Source organism: Rhamphochromis longiceps, linkage group LG20 (genome assembly GCF_057381845.1).
Source record: "Rhamphochromis longiceps isolate RC_006_pf linkage group LG20, R_longiceps_female_GT1.1, whole genome shotgun sequence".
NCBI lineage: Eukaryota > Metazoa > Chordata > Actinopteri > Cichliformes > Cichlidae > Rhamphochromis > Rhamphochromis longiceps.
This window is the reverse complement of record NC_140576.1, coordinates 2873983-2900167: the sequence shown is the minus strand read 5'-3', so window position 1 is coordinate 2900167 and position 26185 is coordinate 2873983. Positions and strand designations below refer to the sequence as shown.

Genomic DNA, 26185 nt, shown 5'->3' with positions numbered 1-26185 from the left:
AACAGCAGAGCACCAGGATGTAGGCACATCCACACTCATCCACGCTAAGCTTATAAGCCTACCCTTTCAATACAGTACAACACACACTCCCAGGTAAGAAATAAAGTAAATAATGCTTTCCAGATAGTTAGCCAAAAAATAAACACACATCATATATTTTCAAATGCATTTTGTTCCATGTTTTTTGCATTGCGCTTTTCTTTTACTCCAACATACATCCAACTGGAACCACATTTTCAACAGACAGACTAAATTAAAGCGTCCCTTTTATATTACTGATCTATGTTGCTTTTGATTTAAAGACAAGACTTCTCTCACTATACATTTTTTTTTCATCTGTACAATTTAACACTTGTCCCGGACCACCTTTATGCCCCTAATGACCTCTAAAGTGATCCACTAGAGTACAATCTACATAGCAAAGAACAGGACCTTGAGAGCTGAATAGCTGTCAGTGTTAACTATGGAAGATGTGCATGGTGGTTCCCCAGGGAGTAATAGTCCTCCTACAGCTATGCACCTCTTGGGGACATTATGCCATCATCCATGAAAGAACTGATGCTCAGTATGAGATGTTTGCACAAAACGTATCGCGTGTCGTATGCAACGTATCTATTCCTGGTTGATTCCTAGTCTGCGAGCATTTTTGTAAATGTGAAACTATTTGATGATTGCTATGGATCGCTGCACTGAAGAATTAGTATGTCTTTAAGAAACTATGCCGACAAAAGAGCAACAGCGGAAGAGAAACATAACGTGAGTAATGTGGCCATAAATACGTTTCTGCCTCGCTCTTACTTATTTACACAGAGGAGTCGAGAGAAAAACTGGTGCTCGGATTATGCAGGCGTGTGCACAAAAGACAGAGATTTATTCTTGGTGTATCATAATATATGAAATTAATTATTAAACAAACTAATAACTCAAAAAGCCCAGTACTTATTCTCCTATGGCCCTTTTGCTGCTGGTGTCAGTCAATTCTGTGTGAGTCACAGTGAAATCAGAACAGGTAACATGATAAAGCAATTGCACTGAATAAAAAGAAGACACACCTCATCAACATAATGCATAATATTGAAATTTTAGGTGAGCGCGAATAGTCAGAGGAATGAATCAAGAGGAGAATAGGGAGAGAGGGAACAGACAGCTGAAAGACATGCACATATTTCAATATTAATCACCTCAGTAATATTTTAACAGGCTTTAAAAATCCAATCCTGAGCATATTGCCTCTGACTGTTGGCAATGATTATCTTCCCCATGCTGCTTAGGAGCTCTGAGCACTGTTCTAGTGGGACAGACTGACTGACCTGCAAACTGGGACTGACACAGCATTTAACTCGTCCCGGTGCTGCCCAGCTGCACCAACATCTCCCAACAGAAATATTGCCTGATATCGCTCCCCAAACCTTTCCGACACTTTACCAATTTCCCACTAAGTCCAAACCATCCTTAGAAAGCCACCTTAAAACTTGGTGATTATTTATCTCTCCATGTCCGGTGGGATAAGGTGATGATCCCTACATTACCAGATAGTGGTCATCGTATTTGAGGAGATGGAGGTCGAGGGAGGTGGGGGTTGATGAAAAGGGAATCATCAATACTGAATGCAGACCTATTCCCCTTGCTGCCACTGCTTCGGCCATTAAACTTTAAACTCGCAGATGTGTGATTGTGCCTGTCAGACAGGTGACACAAGACTCCAAGGAAATGATGATATGAACTAAAAATCTGCCCAATATGTTTCTGAAATGAAATGTGACCACCAGTGAAAGTGATGCCGTGGTAACTAGAACTGTAGGGAATGCTGATACAAGGATGCAAAACTTGCCTTTCCAGAATTAATGGTGTAAAATCTCTTTGTCCGTACATCCACTAGGATGCATGTGTATAAACACTGAAGTGGAGGTATTATATGTGCCTGTGTGTGAGTTTTTAGGTAAAAGAAAAAGAGCAGCACAATGTCTGGGGCAGGGTGTCTCACTAATGAGGCTTTATAGCAGTGGGATGCGAGTCACACACACAGACAATGGTCTGGGGAACATTTAGTGTCTCCTCTCCATTCCTCACACATCATGCCGAGGCAGCTTTTACTTAGTCACCATGCTCTGTCCTCCCTTGCCTGGCACACAGAAGATGAAAACATCTGCCTTCCTTTTGCAACACTCTATCAAACATTTTGCTTGCAAAGAGTTTGCCTCTAACAACAGGTGAATGTCGGGCTAGCGAGATACAGATGGAACAATATGTGTGATTGAGTCCACATTTGTGTCAGTTTGAAGGTAAATAAATGCAGCATAATGACAATATGAACAACAGCAACATAATACAACAGCCATAATAATGAAATAATAATATTTGCTATTGTGAGTGTGTATAAAAAAGAATTTAACAAAAAACATCCGTTTTAGCAAAAAAACAAACAAACCAAAAAAGAAAAAAGAGAAAACAAAACGGGGATAGCGCGAGAGAGAGAGAGAGAGGGGGGGGGGGGGGGGGGGGGGGGAGAGCGAGAGAGAGAGAGAGAGAGCGAGAGAGAGAGAAATCTAACAGGTGTAGACTAGGACTGCCCATGGACCAAGCGCTGCGAAAGGCGGTACAGTGGACAGACCCTCTGGATAGGAGCGTCAGACCGGCGTGCGCTTTCATTTGGAATTGCGTAAAAAAAAAGTGTTCAAGCAAATATTTGCAAGGTTTAAATTCCTCCGAAGTTTATATCGTTTAGACTTTTTTTCTACCTGGAAAGAAAGGAGGGGATTACGCTCTGATCGAGAAACTCACTTTCTTGGCATTTCCTGCGCGCCCGTCGGCTCTCCAGCTCTCCATTTGGCACGGTAGCGGTCCAAAGTCCTTCAGTCATTTGATGGGACGCGTGAAGTACACTGAGTCACACAGATTTTGTCCTTCAGAAATTAAGGGATTATAAAGAGCCGATGGTGAGTTTATAATATTTCAGTTTTATTTAGCAATTTACTTTTAACCACAGACTCGCTGCAGATATTTTGCATGAATAAATAATCACCTGTAAAAATATGTATATATGTTTGGCATATTTCTACAAAAATGAGTCCTATATTTACTTTAAACTGAACATTTCAATTCCATCACTTTATTTTAATTTCATTGTTTTACTTTTTTTCTTTTAATGCTGTGCTTCATTTAAATTGTGTACATGTGTGTAGTAAGTCAGACCAAATCAGTTATTGAGTGTCTCTGCTCTTTTTACCATCCTTTTTAGATCCAGCTATAGCCAGAAGAGGAACGTTTGAAAAGCACGCCCAAGTCAACAAAATCGCTTTTGGTTTCCTGAAAAACATCTTTTTAATGTGAACAGATAAAAGTGGGAGGTCATAGGATGATTGTGTCAGCCAGAGATCTTTGATGAACTTTTTTTTTAAACTTTCAGCCATGGCATTAAGTGAGATATACACATGAAGTGAAATCCTCTGCTTTGGAGGGAGGACTTAAAAGAAGATTTTTCAGTGAAAAAAACAAAAACTAAAAACACAAACTGTAGATTATTCTTCATCCAACAAAACAAACAAACCTCTACTCCCTCTTCAGTGAGATGAATTTGGCACCAGCTCTCATTTCAGCATACTTCTAATTAAGCTCTGGTTTCACAATCACCATCTCACTGCCAACTACTGTTTCTGCTTGATGCTGAAAATTGAACAGAACTCTAGGATTCCAGGAGAAGTCAGAAAAAGGCAAAGCAGACTTAATCAATTAAATTGTGTTTTTTGTACCATGTCACCACAAATCTGAGACATCGAGATTCTTGTGCTTACTTCTCTAAAAACTGTGGCGTGTGAAGTTTGTATTATTTCAGTCATATAGTCATAATATTTTGAACCCTGGACATTTAAATTTTCTCTTGGATTTTCTCCCTTGGTTGTTTCCTTCGTGGCTCTCTGCCATTTTGTCCTCTCATTCATAGTTGCTCTAGTGATACGCTGTTTCCCCCACACACCCCCAAGTCCTCCTCGTCTCTTTTGCAAATCATACTGGTTCTCTGAGAGGCTTCATCCTGGCCGGCACTATTCCAGCCAAGGGGGAAGAGGACTTCCTGACGCTGGCCGCTTCACGGCTCAGCCGCAGGAAACGCGTCATTGGAGCTGCTGTAGGTGTAGCAATGGTTCTAATACTCTTGGTTGCCATTCCCTTGCTGGTCCACACAACCAAAGGAGGGAATGCTGGAAATGCAGGGAGCCATTATGAAATGCTTGGAAGCTGCAGGATGGTATGTGATCCCTACACCACGTCTCAGCCAGGCCAAGAGCTGACAGCTGCGTCTCCACCCCCCCAGGATTACTCTGGAAAGAAGATAAAGTCTGGGCTTCGAGGGCCTCCAGGGATTCCTGGGCCTCCAGGAGAACGTGGACCCCCTGGAGAGCCAGGAAAACCAGGGCCACAGGGTCCCCAAGGTCCAGGCCCCGGTGGCTATTCTCCCTCACTCTACACTCCCAAAATTGCCTTTTACGCAGGGCTACGAAAGCAACACGAAGGCAATGAAATACTGAAGTTTGATGATGTGGTGACAAATGTTGGTAACTACTATGAGCCGAGCACCGGCAAATTCACCTGCCCACTGCCTGGCATCTATTTCTTCACCTACCATGTTCTAATGAGAGGTGGTGACGGGACGAGCATGTGGGCAGACCTGAAGAAGAACGGACTGGTGAGTACAAGTGTGTGCGTGTGTGTGTGAGGATGCGCATGCATGAAGACGCTGAAATAGAGAATGTATAAGTATGTATTTGTATGTATGCACACACATGACCATGCAGCAGATTTATTTATTTTTTATTTACTGCTGACCATCCCGTCTTACCATTGACTCATATTCACCTCTGTAACATTGAGCTCTTCAGATTCAGAGCACATTCCACTTAGCAGGTGGCAACATGACAGCCAAAGAATGAAACGGCAGTCTTTCTTCTCATTAAGGCGAATTCATGCTATACAGTCTAAAACTGCGGCTACAGGTATTTGCATTCCCACATGTACTGTGGCTAAATGACAAGTGGCAGAATGCAGCCGCTGCCGCCGAAAGGAACAGTCTAATTAGTAAGTATCATACACAGAACTTGATTATCGCCTAAACAGAAGTGCAAAAGAGCACAAGAGAAATGTCTGTCAGAATGTGGACCAGCCAGTTTACACCTCAGCTAAATAAATAATGAATGTAAAATTGACAGTCCACTCATCCCCTCTTTCATTCCCCAGACACTAATTAAAGACAGAGGGGCTGACGGGGGGAGGGGAGAGGAGAGGTGGGATAAATCACAGGGATTTTATCAGAGAACTCCAAATTCAAGAAACATTCTTCAAGTTTCTTTTTACGCATTCATTCATTCATTCATCAAGGACTCTGACTGCAAATGCACTCTGCTCTGAACTTACTCTCTAGACATGTAGTGTATCAAGGACTGTCGGTCAACATGGCTTAGTGCTGGTTCATGCGTACAGTTTACTTTATCATTGCAGCTGTACTAAAGTAGGATGATTAAAACTTGGTTTTGAAGATGCAAAATTAATTGTTTAAAATAATTCATCACCCAATGTTTGATATTTGATACACTGTTATATATGCATGAGACCACAAAGGTGAATATGTGTTTAAGGCTGTCTGCCTAATGCTCCATATTGTCATTCAAGTCATTTTAGACTGCTAAATAATTTATACATCTTAGATGAGATCCCCTGAACACCCGCTATACTTTCCTCTCCTAACCCCTTCCCAGCTTGTTCATTGATTCTCCATTAATTATCTTTTCACTCAACTCAATTATTTAACCTCACCCAGGTCCATTTGACACCCGTGAGCTGGCCTCTTTAAACAGTTCTGTTAAATAGAGCACTCACCTAACAGGGATCTACCCAAACAGAGCTGCCTGTAGATGGAAATGGAGTGTAAATGAAATTCTGCAGAATGCCTGATCATGTTTGGAGTTATTGAAGCCCTGAGGCAGGCGGGTATTGTGCCTGAGGCCAGTCAGTGGCTAGGGTTTACTAAAAGGGCACTGCGTTTGACAGGTTGCATTCCTGGCTATAGAATCAAACAGCCTGTTTTACCATTGCCGTAGGTGCTGAAGCTTTATTGGATATTTTTCTCTGCCTGCTGCTTTTTTTCTTCTTCTTTTTTTTCTGTTTTTTAGTCGATCGAATTGCCATTGCCACAAATTTGCCTTTCAACTTGTGTTGTTACCTATCTAACAGGTAAGGTCATTTATAACCTTATATGTTGTGTTGCGGCAGCCAGGCCAGGAGAATAATCTCAGAAAGATTCAGCAAGAATGAATGAAACACGAGAGACCGGACATGGCAGGGACATGCTGAGACGTCCATTTAAAGACTCTGAAAAGGGAGAGCAAAACAAGACAAGTGAGTTGATGGCAAGATCAGGGGTGGAGCAGAGGAAGATAGATGACTTAATGGAGGTATGGAGACAGTGGGCTGGTAGACGATGCATCTGGGAGGCTGGTGGTGAAGGCCAGGATGAGATCAGGCATGATGACCAATGGACTCCCACTCAACACGTCTCGACTTGACAAGTGATCAAGGTCGACTAGAGAAAGAGAGAGCGAGCGAGAGAGAGAAAAACAGGTCTTGCGAGCTCTGTTTATGCACTAGTTGAGCAAATGTAATGCTTGTTAGAGACACTTTAAGATGAGTGCATTAATTAATTCAGAATGCCAATAAATGCCTTCTGGAAACATTCGAGTTGTATAGCTTCACTTTTATCTCAACTGATAATGTTTAAAACTAGCATGCTGCATGGAGTCTCCGAGTGTGTCATGTGACATGATCTCAGGAGGATGCGCTGACTGGGGCGAGGCTTCCATGGGATTCCTATAGATCCAATACCTATTACCTTCAATAAATCCCCTCCCTGTAAAGCCTACCTGCACACACCTCAATCTAACTTTCACAAATCATTGCAGCATGACACCGTTTCAGAGCCAAGGGATTTGTGATTGAAGGAGGGAGGTCACACTTCAGCTGCTTCCATGTTTGTAATCGACTTAGAGTTTAATTCTAAAGTACGACGTGAAATTTTGATTAACACTTTTCTTGCCCAGCTGATTAACTGCCCTTTATATTATTTGCACTGAACACAAGAAATAAAAATTGGTAAATATGCTAGATATCTATTATATCATTAAGATACTTAACGATTCAATGCATCCAGCCTTGCTCTGCAGAAGACTGTCAACAAGCCCTTCTCATTGTTGACAGCGCTCTTATAAATGGGTTGAATCCCTCCTTCGTCAAATCACTGCCTATAATATAAGAGTTAAATTCTAGTTAATATTCTAGGTTGGTAACAAATGCTATTAGTACAGACCCTGCTAATGTTGGCATGCTTTATGCTGTGAAGGATGATAATACACCACTGAATGTCTCTCCTTTCCCCTCATTAACTGATATGCGAGCTGCTCACCTACACATTTACAATTCTATAACACTCCACTCTGTACATATCTATGTATTAAACTTTCTTGGTGCAATATGCAATGTAGACAAATAGACACCGCTTCGACTCTCATTTTATCTCTCCCTTGTATTTTCATCTTACACAGGCTCTTTTAATAGCTCAGTTAAAGGTCAAGTTATCTCACACGGTAATGTTAAAATGTCATCACTTGCTGTAATGACCGGTACCTGAATTAACTCCCACAGAAGGAGGCGAAGAGGGAAAGACATTGATACACAGTAAGATTTGCTGTCTGAATTCTGATTTTTGTTTAAAATCTGCTTATATGCTCCTGATTAAACACAATAATTAAAAGAAGTCACAGTGCACACAGGTGCCACAGACCACTGGCTACAATGCAGAATGGCAGGTAACAGCAAGCTAAGGCACGGTTCAGTGCTTAAGTCCCTTGTCGCCATGTAATCCCTGGGCTCCCAGAGGAGAGGGAAAACCTATTCAATAAATAATCTATTTCCACAACATCGTGCCCCCCACCCCAACACCCCTGCCATGTGCAGGAGTCCCTTAGGTAAGTTTAACAGCTACTTTTCTATTGTCTCCGCTCTAAGAGGTCAGTATATCACAGTGAATGAATCCTGTCAGTTTTATTACCAGTGGAGCAAAGCACCACAGATAAAAACAAGACTTCATATACCCCCACATCTCCCTGGTCTCACAAAATAGCCTCGCTTGATCAGTCTGTTACTCTAGGCCCCCCTTCCTCAACTCTCTGGTCCTTGTTTTTCTCCACTCTCCCTTCATTTTGTCTATCCTTGCCTGTCTTTTGTGCTGCGGCTCCACTTGTATAGAAAATGACACTGCAGCTGCTCCTTACACCCCCCCCTCCTTCTTTCTCGCCCGTGGCCCTCAGCTCCCAGGCGTGTTTACTGGAGGCCCTATAATGAAAGGGCTAGGCAGAGACAGAGACAGCCACAGGCAAGCCCCGGGGGCCCCTGCCTCACGGCTCACAACCCTTCCAACTCCAGGATCAGCACTGTATGCTGCCTGCTTCACAAGGATCAGTTTGTGTCCTCCAGCCGTATCCATCTCTTCTGCCGGCTTCCTGCCCTAATCCCACCACGTCTCCCTCATGCCTCTCTGTCTGGTATCTGCATCACTGGATGGGTTGTATTATTCCTTCAAGCACAGAAACACAAGCTGAAGTATCTATTCACATAATGTCATATACTATTTAAATTATATTTGCTGAGTGATCAATGCTATTCTTATTTATAGATTTTAATTTATTTTTATAAAAGTCGTTAGAATATGAGATGGCCTGAGGGATGAACAGAACTCCCCGCATCGCTTTCCATGACACTGTTTGGCCAAAATAATGAGCTGGATGACATATCCCTGGTATCAATAGGAAGTCACAACAACAGCATCACTGTCAGAAGCAGCCAGTGATGCAAATGTTTTATTGGCTGTCACTACACATGTCAAGCAGAACAATATAACCTTTATGGATGACAGTGTATTGGTTTTGTTGTTTGAGAGATGGTCTTCTGAGGGTCTAAGAAAGGGTAAATTACAACTAATGTTTAATTAAACTAATTGGTCAGGCCGGTTAGCACAAGGGTCTCTAAAATTAGAAAAAAAAGTACGGGTCAAATCTTAACAAAAATTGTATTTGTTATTTGCTAAATGCCTAATATACATTTTCTAAATGATGTAAATGTTTTTCTTTTTAGGCATTTAAATGTGAATCAACTGGTGATGATGAAAAATACATGTGAGAAAAGTTGCTTTTGTTGATATTGCTTTGAATATAGAGAAGATAGCACTAACATGGACAGATAATAATTTAAAGAATGTAAGACTCAGTTAGCTTTACGAGAAGCATGCAGTTGGTTGGTTATTAGGTCTTTTTGAGATAATCTTTCACAGATTTAGGAAAATGCAAACATTATAGGAGCAGGCTAGCTGCTTAAATGAAAGGAATTAAATGAAAAGAAACAAAGTGTTGAAATGCATCTTTTTTAAATAACACATGCTAAGAAATATGAATAGATCTAAATCAGTGAGAACAAGCTTTTCAGATAAAAGTCTTTTTAGGTCATCTTAATGTAAAAATACCCCAATAAACCACATACTATATATGAAGCATTCCCTGGTGGACTGGAGAATATACCTGTATTCCATCAGGGCATCTAATGTAATGAAACAAGACTGTTGGAGTAGCCTAACAATAGCTGTGGTTAGTTTTACTGAGTGTCTTTTATGCTGCGAGCCCCCAGAGACTGACTTCTCAGCTCCTTAATCAATCTGGTTTAGAACGGACAGGGCCATGCTTAACAACTGGTCACCAACATGCAGTATCGTCTCATTTAGGACCACCTACAGATATTATTCCCGCAATACAATCCAACTCCAGGCTGGACAGATGGTTAACAGCATGTTCAGTTAAGGGAAAAACAGATTGGTGCAGTGGGAAACAAGCATATTTTTTCAGTTACAGTAATTCGAGCCGTGTTGCTCTGCGATTGACTGTTTTCGAATTGATGCATGCTCATTGGGGAGAAAGAGGCACCGGTGACGGGAATGACATGATGGTAGTTGAGTTGCAGATCATATTCTGTGGCTGTCATGGATATGTGCGTGGCTTGTCTGGCTGCTGACATAGATTGAGTGCTCCCACTGTAGATGGACACTGAGCCAGACATAAGGCCACTGATGGCTGACATGTGTCTGATGATTGGAGCCGCTACAACAGAATTATTGATACATCCTACTTAGAGGGCTTTCTTTCTTTTTTATTTTATTTTTTTAAGGAGTGCTGATGTTCTGTGCATTTTTAAACACTGAAACCGCTTTAATATTGTTTAAATTAAACTCTGGATTGCCTGAAGATTATTCATATTGCAAGGTATATACTTACTATCTGCCCCCCTTACATGTATATGCAAGTTTAAATAACACACTTAATACAAATCCTATTTCTTGTACAGCAGTAACTCAATCTAGGCATGTGTATTTGTCCACACACAGCAAATCCAATTAAATGTGTTAACAAACAAGTAAAGATCCACTGCTGCCTGCTCAATAATACCAAACTCAAGCACAGCATGCAAATGTGAAACTGTCTAGCTTAAGCATAGCCACTCAATATCATGCATATTGAGCTGGTCCAGCATCATAAGCAACAGGTCAATAGATGATGTGGATAGTGATGCTGTTTCTCGGCTGAACCACTTTCCCCATAGACAAAACGTTGTCTCCAGTGAGTCCGCTTGTCTCCACCACCATGCAGCTCTCCATCACTCAGCATTTTGCCCTCAAGTCCCACGAGCAGCTGATCAATAAAAGACATAGTAGCTGTGTTCACCTCTGAGGTTACAGGTCCATGTGTTTAAGCAGCATCATTGATGGAGGTAACTCTGAGGTATAGGCTGTAATAATGAGTTACAACCCATCCTAAAATAAATGAATATTTTTTAAAGAATACAGTTTTAAAAATAAGCATAATGTGATGAATGTGGAGACTGATGCATGACACTTTTTGCTACAAGGAGCTCTCGCTGACTATGAGGCAGCTGTTTGTGCAGTTTTGTCCGTGTTCTAATTGTCATTGTGTATGTCCTCTGTCGGTGACAGGTAAGAGCAAGCGCCATTGCTCAGGATGCTGATCAGAATTACGACTATGCCTCCAACAGTGTGATCCTGCATTTGGACGTAGGTGATGAGGTGTGTGTGCAGCTGGACGGAGGGAAGGTCCACGGAGGAAACACAAATAAGTACAGCACCTTCTCCGGCTTCCTCATCTACCCAGACTGAATTTAATCCCCGCAGAGTGCGAACAATAAAAAAAAATAAAACAAAACACCAACATACATATAGACACACTGACACTTACACAGACATATACATATGCAAATTGATGCACAAACACAGAAATGCAGTGCACACACAAAAATATGCACATAGATGAATACAAGCAAGCACACACACACTCATACATATCTGCATAAAGACATTTTGAAATTGCAGCGTACAACAAAGGAATAAATGAAAATCAGAGAAAAATGGAATAAAGTCAATCTGTGCCAATAGTCCTTTATTGGTGCCCTTTGAATACAAATATGAATTTCAGAATATGTACAGTATAGGTGCAAATTCAAATTCTACATTGTGGCTCTAAAATATCTAAAGAATTGTAATGTATTATATATTAAATGACATTGTGCAAACTAGAATAAATGAAAGAGCATAAGTCTGGCTGTCGTGCTGCAATGATGGTGTTAAGGGTGCCATTAATTAACAAAGCTGAGACAAACGTGTTCCAATCTTTACCTGCACAGTATTTATTTACACATTTCTGCTCCGCTTTCCAACAATCTGTTTGAATGGCCTGCATACATTTTGCAACTCATCATTGTAAAATACTTTCCTCTAAGCTTCAAAGTGAATTACACCAATTGAAATGAATTAAATCCCTGTTGTGATTCAGCGAGCATTGGGACGATACTGATTAAAGCGAGGCCATTTGAATAAACAGATGTTTGACTCCTCTCTTCTCTTTTGATTATGGCGCCGAATGTCACTTGGCAGGACAAAAGAAAGCATCTGAACATTGCAAGGAAACATATCACAATGCATTTCATCGATGGCACTTTTGTGTACTGAAATTTTAATTGCCAAGTGCATTATATTGTGTGTGTTTGAGAGCACGTGCGTGTATGTGAGTACGTGGGCATGTTAATATGTGTGAGTGGATATATAAATCATGTAAGATACTGGGGAGGTGAAACATTGACAAGTCCAGTGTTTTATTTTCATTAAAGGTTGTACATTTCACACCTTACTAGAATTACACTGCCATGTCTGAGATACCTTGTCAAAGAATCACCATATGTAAAAGAGTCATTTTGGGATGGGCTATGAAGTATATTGAAACATTTGAGTTGACAGTTGCTATTAAAAATATCTATACCTACACTTTCTGTGTTCTTGCATGTTGTTTTGGCATGGTGAAGGTCAGTGCTAAATATAGGCACCTACACTCATAAACACACACACGACCTTTTTATTTTTATTTGAATTGACCAGCTGGACTGACTTGAATTGAGTAGATGACATGACTCCGTGGACCTATAGTCAAAATCGAAATGGCAGCCTGCTTCAGTGTGGATTTCCAATATATGTTAAGACACTAAGACACAAACAAATATTTGACAATATTGACCTCAGCTTATAAAAGGCTCCACTACATGCAGGTAATGTATACATTTAAATGTAGAATCAGCTGTGCAAACAAGCCAAACTGGTCTTGACAATTATCTATTATGCTTTTGACACAAAGCTCACCATTAACGAAAATATACAACTGTTGTCTTTGCAAATATTGGCTGAAATCTGAATTTACTTCTTGCAGCTCAGTGATTTTATGTAGGGGTGGGTTCTTATAATCGATTCATCGATTAAAATCGATTCTGGCTTGGATAACGTAAAATCGATTCATTAAAATCCTGAATCGATTTTTTAATATAAATTTATTTTGCCCAAAATGCCAGAATCTCTGGTGACATCTCACAAAATTTCAAGAACCACCAAACAGTTAAGACAGTAAATGAGAGCAGGAACACGGATTCTGCACAAAGACTTAAACACACAGCGGGACCCGCGGATCAGAATCAGTTAGATGTCGCTTTTCTCACAGTCGGGGCTGAAAGCCGACAGCTCGCTGACTCTGATCTGTCGGCGGGTCTGCGCTTTGTGTGCACGCCCTTTATGCGCCGATTCTAAAGCTGTTAGTTTGATCTCTCTCCAAACAATATTGACCGAACCAGCAGCAAAAGAAGATCCAAACGCTTCACATAAACATCGTCATGAATTCACTCAGACTTTTACTGTTTTGCTTCCACTGCGATGCACAGCTCTCTCTCTGTACTTCAAGAACAGTTTCCCTTTCTTCATTATTCGCTTGCTTGTTACGCACAAGTCTACTGTTGTTTACAGGCTGTCGGCCGCTGTTTTTTCCCTTTTACATTCTTCCGAAAAGAAAACCTCATTTCTGCTGTTCAATACTGAACAAATTTAAACTTTTTAAAATTATTCAAAATGCAAAACGCTGTGTCTGTAATAAAACCGCTGTAACTTCAGAGGTGATGTTCATATGTTGATTAATGGTTTTCTTTCGTTTTTGATGTACTGCAGAATATTTTTATAAAATCCCAGGCCAGGAAAATCACCTTCATGTTTTTCTGTGTTTTATCCTCAGCTACTTTGACACAAAGGCCTCTGCTGTGATGCTCACACCTGTGATAAAGTCTTGCGTGTGTCAGCTTCCTTTTTATTGATACAAAAATATGTAAATGTTCTGATCTGAATTATAATATTTCTGACTGTCAAAATTTCCCAGATTTAAATCGAATCGAATTAAATCGAATCGTGGATCGAATCGATTCGGGGCCTTGTGAATCGGAATTGAATCGATTCTAGAAATCAGTGACGATACCCAGCCCTAATTTTATGGATGTCATACTCGGCTCTTTCGTTCTCTCTTTCCCTTCCTCCCTCCAAATCTCACTCTCTCACACAGACACTCTGTTCCTCACCTAACCCAAACCTTAACCTTTAAGTGTAAAACTTAATTATTTACATTTTGGACACTAGATTTTTGTCCCTGTAAGGAAGATAATAATTTTATTATGCAAACAATATTTGAGTCCATGCAAAATAAGCAATGCCAGTCCCACACACTTATACCCTTTGGTCTCTTTATGTGAGACTATCATGAAATATCAGGACACATTATTTATAATTAAGGTACAATGCTATTGTAAACATGTTTACCAAATTCCCTCACTCATTCACCTCAAATATTTGATAAATCAAACTCACGGTTATTTTCATTACTGTTTATATTCTCAACCCAAGAAAAAAAACATTGAAACCCATCGAAATTTCCTAAAGACGCATCATTTCATGTCTTATTTTTGTCCAGCAGCAATGCACGCTCAAATTTGAAAAGCTGGAACTAGTGCATTTTTGCCTCAGAAATTACTCGAGTGATTAGTTTTGGAATTTTCTGTCTATTGATTGAAAGACTGAAAATCTCAGCCCTGGTGTTTTTTCTTACCTACAAGCACCAAAATCATATTAAAAAGAATATGCGATCTCTTTTTAATCACATAAAGAATTAAAGTAATTGGGATTCCAGGGCTTTTTTAAAAGTTATCTAAGTGGATCAGTAGCTTTTAATTTCACCACAAAAATCTGTGCAAACTACTAACCACCTTTATGTTTATTAATAATCAATAAAGTCTGATATTACACATGAAATGATCAAGATTAAAAAAGGTGGGCAATATTTCAGATGATGCATAATTATTGGTGCATTGCACAAAATGTTTTTAAAGTTCACAAGAAGGCCCAAATGTGCTGTAAAAATAAAGTTTGCACACAAATTCCCAAATCTTGTTTCTGTGAATAATTTCCCCACATTCAGGACCAGTAGCTTTTTAGAGTAGGCACTTCATCACTTTTTAAACCAGTAAGAAGGAGACATCATCTCCATGTTGAAGAGAACGCATCTTGAATTTTTCTTAGATCACTGGCTGAAAGTGAAGTATCTAATTACAGTAGAGAGCTGAAGACAGTCTAGATGTAAAGGATTTGGTGAATCTGTTGCTCCTGAGCAGAAAAAGGAGGATGTAGCCGCACCGCGCCTGGGCCCAGCCCCCGGCTCTCTCTCCTGGCAGATTCCAGTTGAAAGTTAATTGGACGGGGAGAGGTCTGAGACAGGCTGTGCTGAGGCCCATTAGTGATTCCCCTGTCGAATGCAGAGCCACGAGGATCACAGACTCACAAATAGGAGGATTAAAATAATCAATAGCCTTGACTTCCATCGACCACACACATACACACACACCGAGTAATTAGTGGACAACCTATTCAGCACTGGACTATGACACCCTCCTGAACCTTACCCCACACACACGAGCTCCACACTCCAATAGCTGTAGTGTCTAATGAGGGGAAATAGTTGTGGCTGCTTGTGAGGAAAGTGAAGAAAAGGTCAGGAAGCCACCAAACAGCCCTCTACTGCTCATGTCTGTGCTTTGTCATTTCCTCATTTCTCTGAAAATTTACAGCATGGCCAGAAGAAATATAAAAAAACAAAACTTTTAATGTTTCTAAACAGCTGCTGCAAACAGATGAGATCCTACATTAGAAACTAGTGTCACCGGAAACAAACTCCTGTACAATAATTCTAATTTGGCTCAAGTCAGCAAAAAGGGCTTTTGAAGGCATGTCTTTGGTATAAACCGTAAATTCTGACAGTCAACCAATGCAAGTGTAGTTGTTTACACATTTGCTTAAGAAGTGAAAGATTATTGGTTTGATTCTGGGATACAAAAATCCCTTGGGGATTGCACCAGGAAGGGCATCTGGTGTAAAAATCAAAATTGAATGTGTGCAGCTATACGCTGTGGTGCCCCCATGTGAATAAGGGAGCAGAAAAGAGCAGCTTTCTGCACTGAAGGCTCAAGCAAGACAGATATCAGCAGTAATACTGCCCTCTTGTGTCAGCAGAAACCCCCCCACAAATAAAGAAGATCAATACAGCAAAATATCTTTCACTGTATCATACTAAATCAAACAAAACAACCACATGGGTTCTCAGAAAACATTTATTTAAATGCAGCAACAAAATCTGTTTGAATTCTAAACACAGAAAACTTTTTTTCTGCCTTAGTATGACTTTAAATACACTGGTTTACCGTACAGTCAGAAACACTTTTATTCAGCCGTAGCAAGTCTTAGCAATGACACAGCAGGTTGGTGACAGTATATGTATTTTAAAGGTCTTATCTAAAAAAATTATAATAATCAGAAGTTATTGCATAATGATTTATGTTTTCTTACATGATGAAATGCTGCTGCAGGTAATATAAACCAAAATGAATAAAAGTTGGTCACACAGGTGAAAAGGCCTGGAAGCAAAACCTGGATCTTTTGTGAGGAATGTAAAGGCACTTCTTAAATTAAAGATGGAGTAATAACTCATGGAAAGAAGCTAAATGGAAAAAGGGGGTACATGAAAAAAAAAAAAAAAAGAGAAAAAAGTGGGTTGCTCTTCGTCTTCACCCGCTCATAACCATTCTGACCAGTTCTGTAAAGGAGAAATAAAAGAGAAGTGTGAGTTTCATGGTATCAGTTTTTATAGAGACCCCCTCCAACTACAGCATGTGGAGGTAATGTCCCCTCCTCATCCGGCTTTGCTGAGCCTGGGTGGGAGATGCTGCATTTGGAGGCAGATCTCTCCACATTCTGCTCGCCCAGAGCAAAAGAAGGGTTGAAGAGGCAGGGATGAGAGAAAGAGGTGAAATCACCTCAACCTCCTATTGAGCCAAAGCAACTGGCAATCTAAGATCCAAAAAGAGCTGGTTAGAGAAGCCATCCTCGTTGTATGCTTTCCTCTAGCTGAGAAGAAGAGAAAAGCGAAGAAGGTCAAGGGAGCTACAGTCCAGTTGAGAGACGGCCAGCTACAAATTCAGTTTCCAGTAATACAGAGGAAAGAAACAGTCAGCACAGGAGCGACTCATTGCGATTCTCTTGTTAGTAGAAAAAGGGACTGGTCCACTCTCCCAAAGCTGGTGACTATACCATCTAAAAATGTAAAACATGACTATCTGAAAAGGTACATCTTATATGTGTGTTGCATCTGTGAAAAGACCAGTACCTCTGACACCAGTATAGTAAAGGCCTGTTTAATAGCACCAGTGACATGCAAACGAGATTAGAAGAGCTGCAACATAACCACACCACCACACCAGTCAGTTCGAATGCCTTCGCTTCATGGCCACCGGGCTTTTCCTGAATGAGACCAGTCTCTTCCCTGTGTGTCCACCATATCCCCATAAATATAGGGGGGAGTCATAGACACATGCAGAGGGCCATGCTGCAGGCCAGGGGCCAAGACAGAGGGCTGCAGGAGAGAGAGGGACAGAAGAGCAGGAGGCTACACATGGGTCAGAGCCTCAAGTAGAAACGAGGAAGACCACCAGGCTTTCCCACATACATCTATGGGTCAAATCTACTTAGCAACAGCGCACTGTCCCAATTTACCAATACAAACAGCGCAACTAAAGCTGACTAGCGTTAGGATGGCCTAATGCAGCTGGATTATCTGGAAACTAAAAGCAGGAAAGCCTGGAGGTGCTATCCAATGGTATACAATGCCCGTACCGGCCCTCAGCCTGACATGATGTGACGAACAAACGCTGTGGAAGAAGAACATTAACACACTGTCAGACGCTGACATTTAAACAGAGCCTCTTACAGAAGTCCATTAAACAGAAGAGGTAAGAACAGGTATTAGAAGACGCCAACATGAATGATACGGAGCCGCCTGAAGGGTCATAGGAAGGAATTTTGCAGGGTTACGTTTACGCTGAAGCACAGGAACGTTTGCATTCCTTCAGATCCATATGAACACTTGATATGTTTAATAGCACATTTATGTCTATGTGACACTTTACTTTTACCCCTTTCAAAAGGCTCAGTGAAATGGACGCCAAACTCACACATACATAACTTTAAGCTACATTCAATTGACTTTTCAGAAAATGCACAATAACTGAAGTCAGCATAGCCTACACACAATGCCATGCATGAATTTTGAGATGAGTTGAGATGATGACATCCTGTTGCATTAGCTTAATTGTAGCCAGCATCCCATCTTGACCTTTTATATCATCAGCTCTCACCTTCGTAATTGATGCACCCATTTGCATCTTCGTGTCCTGCCAAGAGCGTCTCTACTTCCTCCTCTGTCATTTTCTCACCTGATAAATGGAACATAACAGAAGTAATTTAAAACTTACAAATTAAAATGTTGGAAAGATAAAAATACATTTGCAATTCCCTGGATATCAATTTGTATACCAATTTCAGGAACAATACGCTTCTGGAACTTGAAATCAATGTAAGTAGTGTGATCCCAACAGAGTCCTACATTTCCATTTGAATAGCTATTAAGAAATGATAACAATATAGCTTGCCTAACGTGGTGAGGACATGACGTAGTTCTGCTCCCATTACTGTGCCGTTGCCCTCCTTGTCAAAGACACGGAGTCCCTCCACGAAATCCTCCATCGTCCCCTGATCTTTATTCTTAGCAATGGCCTGGAACATGGGCAGGAACTGCTCGAAGTCGAGCATTTTGGTGTTCATCTCTGCAAAAAAGTAAAAATAAATAAGGCAGGCCTGTGTCAGAGAAGATTCCCTTTTGTCACTGCTGTATGTAACACCCAGTACGTTCAATCTTGTTCCCTCACCCTCAGACTTGGGGTTGCCCAGGACTTTGAGCACCTCGGCGTTAACCGGATTTTGCCCCAGGGCCCGCATGACATCTCCACACTGGCTGTAGCTGATCTTCCCATCTCCTGTCCTGTCGAACAGCAGGAATGCCTCCTTAAACTCTGCAGGACACACAGACACGTGATAAATTAAAGTATGAACATGAATTATTTAAGACGAGATGTTCATGAGTATGAGCAGAAATGATAAAGAGATAGGAAATGAACTGGAAATGAAAGCAGAAAAGCAACGGATTTGAAAAGAACAAGAGAACAAGCAGACTAAAGAAAGATCCTGATTAAGACTAAATTATAAACTTACAAGTTATCTGGCAAAACAGACAGGATGCAAAGCACCGAACTGACAAACCTGCCCAGCTTTTGTATGACACTCAACGCATGAAAATGTTAGCCAGTCTCGCTAAGATAACTGATCATATTGCGAAAACTTACACTTTACACAAATGAATCTTTGGTAAAGTGTGGTGCAAAGTAAAAAAACAACAAAAAAAAAAACAACAAAAAAACAAAACACCATCTGCACACCATCTGATGATACTGCAACCATCACTTCCTCAAAAACTCTTTACTACAGTTACAGTCGATTTACTGCAGTTAATGCCTGCATGTTAAGGGTTTGTGCATTTCCCACCTAAACTATTTCACAAGTTGTGTTCATTCTTAAACAAAGGTTAAAAAGACTCAAACCTGTATTAATATAAGGCATCAAAAGCAGGCAAATCTCTCTAACAGGCAGTGACGTGCTTAGTAATTTTACTAGAAAACAAATGCAACAAAAACTCAATTCAGCCAACCGCTGCAAAAATGTTAATCGAATAACAGTTTCAGTTAAGCTTCATGCTGATCTAGTATCACCTCTAACAACCTCTAATAACTTTTGGACACCCTTTTAGCTTTGATCAGACACAAAAGGCCATCTAGCACAATAGTCTTGGAGGTAGCATTTTCTTGCCAATGATCGGAGGAGCTTCATTTAACACCATCACTGTTTGGCAACTCCACATATTAATATTGTATACTACTAATGAACAGTTAATAAACCTCTGAGGCATCTAAACCTTCTTAAGCCTTTACATTAAAAAGTATTGAGCATCTTTGTTGCTGCTCAAGTGGAGTCAGCTTTATCAACTGTCAATGATCTAAAAATCAGCCATTCTAGTGTCAAACAGTGAAATAAATGCTTGCCTAAGCTCCAGCAATCAGGGAGACACGGAGCATGATTACACAACAGCAGGCAGTTTCTAATGTTATAGAAAAAAAAAAGTCCCCCCCCCCCCCCCAAAACAAACAAACAAACAAAAAAAAAAAAGGCGTAGGCACTGTTGTGTAGTTTTTTTTCCCCCTGTTCTGAGGAATGTCTCTCTTCCTTTCTCGCCTGCGAGCACTTTTCCCAGCACCATATTTGGTTATTAGAGGAGTGGAGAGAAGGAGGAGGAGAGTGAGAGTAGCTCTGGCCTATTATGTCAGCTATGATTAAACAAACCAGCCCTAGGAAAAAAACCCATCCACCACTTTATCCAGCACCAAAAATGGGCAGAGTGGAGATGAGCTATTTGGAAGATAGCAGGCAAAGTTTATGGTACACTGACAAAAGCGGGAAAGCCTGCGCTCTAACAGAACAAGACTTGTGAGAGCAAATATGGACTCTGGCCATGATTGGCTTTTCAAAACTTCTTTCAAAATAAAATAAACCAAAATAAAACTGCAACACACATCAAGGCCGGTGAGTAGTACAACATTATGTGCAACTATGGCTGACTTTGACGTACCAAACACCAGTGCAAAGCGGCTATCGTACACATTTACGACAGACTTGGCTCCACAACCGACATGCAGATCACACCCTAAAACACTCCGAGATGGCCATCAGTTTAGTGTAAGGCGTCCCCTTTACAATGACTTACCATGAATCTGATCCAGGTTAAATTCAATCTGGAAAAGGACAAGCAGTTGCAAGTGGAAAAAAAGTGATGAAACAGTACGAAAATATAAAAAAGGAGAAACAGAAGGAAAACTTAGGTCTAAGGCCACGACTGCTACTGCTGCTGTGGCGGACGGAGGACTTAGAGCAGGATGATAGTGGAGGTACAGGGCAAAGTGTCATCTGGAAAAAGCACGAGTGAAAGAACACCAAACAGGAGAAATACGATGGACATGCCACAACACAAAAGCAAGACTCACCGAGGATTTGATCTTCTGAGAAGTCAGACTGTTTAAAAAGAAATTAGGCTACATGAAAATGGTTCCTTAAAGCTGTGCAAAGCTCGCTCGCGTTTACATCAAAGGATCTGTGAAATACTTTACAGTTATTTAGATTGCCTGAACTTGCAGATAACATTTCCCACCGTTACCACATTCACTAATGCTTAACCTAAACCCAGTCATTACATTAGTCGACAAGTCGTATAATTGTTAACTTTATCCGCCATTCAAGCTAGTGCTAGCTTATCTAAAGTTGCACTTCCGCTTGCGCCCAGCGGTCCAATTCGGATATTCAAGTTCATCTTAACATCTCTGCAAAGTTCGGCCATTTTGTTAAAAGACTGAAAATAATATCTAACTGCATAACAACTGCGGTAATGCTAAGATGTGAATGAGGGGAAAAAACCCACCATGGCTGTGTCGGCTAAGGTGTGTCCGAGACGACGGCAAACCAAAGAATGTGACGGGTCGAGTGGAAGGTGGGGTGAGAAAAACCAAGCAGGCGTACGTCATCACGCACAGGACGCAGGAACTGACGTCTCGGCAGCTGCCGCGCTCCATATATAGAAACAAAGCTGAAGGTATGGTATGTGATTTACAATACATGGATATGGAGCCTTCGTTTTATGATTAAGGTGACAAGTAAATGGAATAAACGGCTTAGGCCTTAAACCTGATTTTAGGCTAAAAGTGGATTATGATGGTCGGCCTGTCCTTTCCTTTATGGTTATGGTAACGTTATTCACAAATGTCCATTAATTAAAATATAGATTTTTTTTAAAAATTGATTTTCAGATTAGGAAGAATGATGCTATTGTGATGATGTAATGATGTAATGATGTCTGCTGCTGGGTTTGCAGGCTGTGTTTAAGCCACATTTTCTTCAAGCCATATTTTGTGGCAAGCCCTCTGTCCCGCATGCACTGTGAAGTTGGACAAACCTTGTTTCAGCTATCTACTCTGCAAATTTTTACAGGATCAACATCTTGCATGAGCATAGAATTGGAAATGAATTTTTGACTGAGATTAAACTTAAAGGAGTTAATTATTTAAGTCGATCATTAATCAATGAGCCACTAGACCCCTTTTAAAAGAAATTATTTTAAGGATGTTATATAACAAAAAACACTTGCGTGATTGAGCTAAGGGACCTGCATTAGTGTTGTGGGTGTCTGGCCATCCAGGAAAGATGGATTTTTTGAGTATAGTAAGATCATGGACTGATGTCATATCACTTTATAGGCCAAAGACCTTTTTTTATTTCCTAGATGGCGGCCAGGCTTCTTGTCATGTCTGTGAAGTGGGTAACTTAACATGGCCCACATATCCTCACCAGCTAAATGGGGCAGTCTCACTCTATAAAACAGTGCATGCAGTGGCAACACTTAAAGCATATGAGGATGGCAGCAAAAGCTGGGGCACAAACCAAGCTAAGCTATATTACTGCACATATAAATACATTTTTTAAATTAAGAATGATTGCCTATTCCTGCTTTTAACCTTTTAACATTACAAGCCCACATGATTTTGATTCAAATGTTTTTAACAAGTGGTCGAGGTTAACTAAATTCCTATATCCACTGAGGTTTTTATATCAGCGCGCCCCTGAAAGGACTAAAATCCCCATAAAGCAATGACATTCAAAAGTATTCAAACATCCTGCTGCAATACTGGTTTATATTTGTTTAACACATGCAAACCTTTTTAACATTAATCTTGTAATGCCAGAAGGACACAACTGGTGGCTGGGTATTTTACAGCTGACAGTTAAAGTGTAGTGTTAAACACACACTGCAGCTGGTATACACTCACTGGCCGCTTTATTTGATACATCTTACAAGTCCTGGGTTAGACCCTCCTTTTTCTTCAGAGCAGCCTTAATTCTTTGTGACATAAATTCAGAAATGTGCTGGAAACATTCCTCATTTTGACACGTCAGCAGGCATTTGCTGGAAATTTATCAGCTTCACATCCATGATGCAAATTTTCCATTTTGCTACTTACCAAAGGTACTCTGTTAGAATGATATCTGGTGACAGTGGAGGCCATTTGAGTGCAGTAAACTCACTGCCATGTCATGTCATCACTGTCTGAGATGTTCTGAGCTTTGTGATATAGTGTGTTATTCTGTTGGAATCAGCCATCAGAAGATGGATACCCTAAATAAAGGCATGATCATCTGTAATACTCAGGTAGGCTGTGGGATCCAGATTGCCAAGAAAATATCCCCCACACCATTATACCACCACCACCAGCAGCCTGAACTGTTGCTACAAAGCAGGACGGATCAGTGCTTTCACGTTATTCTGACCCTTACTGTTCAAATGTTGAGGCAGAAATCAAGACTCATCATACCAGGTGTAGTTTTTCCAATCTTGTGTTATCCAATGTTGGTGAGCCTGTGTGAATGGTAACCTCAGTTCCCTGTTCTTCTCTGGTAGGAGTGGCCCTCGGTGCGGTCTTCTGCTGCTGTGGTGATCTACATCAGGGTTCCATAGCTTTTGCATTCAGAGATGCTGTTCTACGTGCCTCGGTTGTAACAAAGGTTTGGGTAACAACCAGTCTTGCCATCCTATTGCCTCAAAGCACATTAAAAGTCTATATACTAATACTAATCACCTTGAAATTCAGCAGGTTGTGCTGACGATGTCTATAAGCCTAAATGCCTTTAGTTGCTGCCATGTGCTTGCTGATTACACATTAGCAAATAATAAATCAATAAAGTGCTCAGTGAGTGTATGCCACTGTGCCAGAATAGTGGATGCAGATAATTGTGAACAATGAAATTAATGCAAAGTAAAATAATGTCACTTTCTAAATGATCTCATGATCTTTTGACAGAAGAACTTATTGCCTTATTTAACTTTTGAGGGTAAGCTATGAAGTAAATGTTTAAAGATCTTTGGATACAATAACTGCAAAACATCAGAGAAGTATGAGAAGGTCTATTCTTTTGTTTTAATCTCATTACTTTATCTAGAAAAAAAATAAGAGTTTGCTCACTTTGAATTTCAATGGTCTTAACTTTCTTTTTGTAGAAATCACTCTTGTGTGGGTTTTGAGATACAGGCAACGAATTTGAATTATCCTTCTGATGACAGAAATAGCACATGCTGTGACAGGAAACTGTCTCTAAGGGGGCCACTCACTGACTGACAACCAGTGCTGCTGTTACTGTCCCATTTCTTTGATTAACTTAGATTCTCTCTTGGTCTTTTTAATTAGCTGCACAATTAAAAGAAGCTACTTTGCAAATAATTAGAGATATTATTTGGAATAAATTTCATAAGAGACCACTATTATGTATCTTTCACTGAGCTTTAAACTGTTTTCTAAGAGGCATTAATGACATACTGGGTGTAAAACTAGACTGGCTAGATGCGACTCATACTTTAGTCATACTTTATGAATGCCCCACATAAGCTCTGTTACAAAAATATGTACTGCAGACGACCCACTCACCTCCAAAGTACTGGGATCAAAAGGTGAATCAGAGGGACGGAGCATCCTAGGCTTTTGCTCCGGTTTTGGAGTTGCAGGAGCTGAAGGCATGCAGGGATACGGAGGACCGAGTCTGGGTTGGGTCACTGATGAGGGAGACTTCTTAATGGAGGGTTCTCTTTTTGGAGACATTCCTGATGTCCTGGTAGAGTTACACTGAGTGTCAGATCTCTGCACTAGCAGCCAGTATGGCGCTGAGAGAAAAAATTTCAAGCTATGAAGTAAGTTGGGTGTATCCTGTTGAGGAGAGGGGGGAGGAGATCAGATTTATGATGCTGATGATGCTCAGGGACTGGCAGGTGGATGAGGCAGAGGTGAATTAGTGAAGCAAAGCGTAGGAGGAGTGGAGATGAAAGTGAGGGTGTAAAATAAAGAAGGGCCAAATATAGAAATCACCATCCTCCTCTGACTTCATTTATTTGGGTCAGAAGAGTGTGTGTGTGTGAGAGGGAGAGAAGAGAGAGAGGATTGGGTGCTAGTTTGTGCTATAAATGCCTAGAAACAGATGCAAAGCATTAAAAAGCTTACATTTCCTGAACCAAGAGTCTAGAATATGCATAGTTCAGTGAATTCTGACAAGTGCATAGGGTACTATGAATAGTCATTGATTGGGCTGTAGGGGTACTGAAGTATCTCCCAGACAGGCTGTACACCAGACAGATCACCAGTGTATCACGGGTCCAGCACAGGAAGACACACACATTCACAGCCACAGCATTGTCTTTGGATTCTGGAGTTCCTGCAGGAAATTCACGCAGGTACAGCGAGAAGATGTAAACTTTACAAAGAAAGGCCCCAGCTGGCAGGTCCCCTTCTGGCTGTATCATTGTACCGCTGTGCTGCCCAAGATTGTAACATTCATTCTAATTTTATGCTACGGATCACTCGAGGTTGCTAAATTTATTCTATCTTTTCATTTTAATATACATTTGGGGTTAATTCACAATAATATTCACTTAGTTGTATCTATTTTTAAGTGTAAATACCTTGTCTCGTGTCCAAAAACAGTTTTCTAGTGCAGACTCTGCCTATAAAATAACATTAAAGAATATCTAAAAGCACTCCTAAATCAAACATGCAACATACAACTTGCTTCCCATTGTGACAAAGAATCAGCTAGAAGTAGCTTTATTTTTACATTCTGATGTTGTGGTTGTAACTCCTATAATATTACATGCACTACTGTATGTGTAAGCCTCTATAGTAAAGTGTTATAGCAAGCCATCATCAAACCTCAGACCACCATGGTCCAGTTTGAAATGTGACAATGTTCAGTAGTCAAGACAACCCTTTAATCACAGCTCTGATCATCACACAAGCAGAAATGTTTTAATTTATTTCCTTTGTGTTTTCTGTGTTTTCATCAATTAATCATCTGCTGATGATTTACTGGTTGAGGCTTATTTTCAGTCAACAGCTTTGTTTTCAGATTAAGTTCCCCCCCCCCCCCCCCCCTAAATAACAAGATATGAGTGTGTTTAGGATCAAAACGAGATCTGTGGTTTCATTAGTTCAGTTTCTTCTTAAAATGAAACTATTTCATTGTCATTTTAAAAAAATTACGGAAGCTGATTTGAAAAAGATTTTAGAATTTGATTTTTGGAACCAACCCCCCAAAATTTTACTTATACAATTAAACCAAATGATTATTATTTGATTCACCACATTTAAGTGC

At 40.5% G+C, this 26185-nt stretch overlaps 2 protein-coding genes across 3 annotated transcripts; one reads left to right on the top strand and one right to left on the bottom strand.

Annotated features, from left to right (window-relative positions):
• The first annotated feature begins 2583 nt into the window (after nucleotides 1–2583).
• c1ql4a (complement component 1, q subcomponent-like 4) lies at nucleotides 2584–12437 on the top strand. Its single transcript, XM_085393999.1, has 3 exons — nucleotides 2584–2936; nucleotides 3239–4681; nucleotides 11078–12437. The coding sequence occupies exons 2-3, from the start codon at nucleotides 4136–4138 to the stop codon at nucleotides 11255–11257; spliced, it is 726 nt and encodes a 241-aa protein (XP_085250125.1). The 5' UTR covers nucleotides 2584–2936; nucleotides 3239–4135; the 3' UTR covers nucleotides 11258–12437.
• A 3661-nt stretch (nucleotides 12438–16098) lies between these two features.
• Nucleotides 16099–24642, bottom strand: LOC146644635 (myosin light polypeptide 6). 2 transcript variants are annotated; one of them, XM_085393194.1, is made up of 6 exons: nucleotides 24472–24642; nucleotides 20989–21016; nucleotides 18766–18909; nucleotides 18490–18663; nucleotides 18196–18273; nucleotides 16099–16598 (listed from the first exon to the last, which is right to left on the bottom strand). In XM_085393194.1, exons 1-6 carry the CDS (start codon nucleotides 24640–24642, stop codon nucleotides 16570–16572), a joined length of 624 nt encoding a protein of 207 aa, XP_085249320.1. In that variant the 3' UTR covers nucleotides 16099–16569. The 2 variants fall into 2 exon arrangements, with proteins under 2 accessions (XP_085249320.1, XP_085249321.1); XM_085393195.1 differs by lacking the exon at nucleotides 20989–21016 and adding an exon at nucleotides 20712–20739.
• Nucleotides 24643–26185: the final 1543 nt, after the last annotated feature.

What these genes read in the sequence shown, in the direction of transcription:
- c1ql4a (XM_085393999.1), top strand. Translation starts at nt 4,136, where the DNA reads ATGGTTCTAATACTCTTGGTTGCCATTCCCTTGCTGGTCCACACAACC. An exon ending in ACCTGAAGAAGAACGGACTG is followed by an intron (nt 4,682 to 11,077) that starts GTGAGTACAAGT and finishes TGTCGGTGACAG; the next exon opens with GTAAGAGCAAGCGCCATTGC.
- LOC146644635 (XM_085393194.1), bottom strand. Translation starts at nt 24,642, where the DNA reads ATGTCTCCAAAAAGAGAACCCTCCATTAAGAAGTCTCCCTCATCAGTG. An exon ending in TTGATCCCAGTACTTTGGAG is followed by an intron (nt 21,017 to 24,471) that starts GTGAGTGGGTCG and finishes CTTTTTAAACAG; the next exon opens with TCTGACTTCTCAGAAGATCA. An exon ending in TCATGTCCTCACCACGTTAG is followed by an intron (nt 18,274 to 18,489) that starts GCAAGCTATATT and finishes TCCATTTATCAG; the next exon opens with GTGAGAAAATGACAGAGGAG.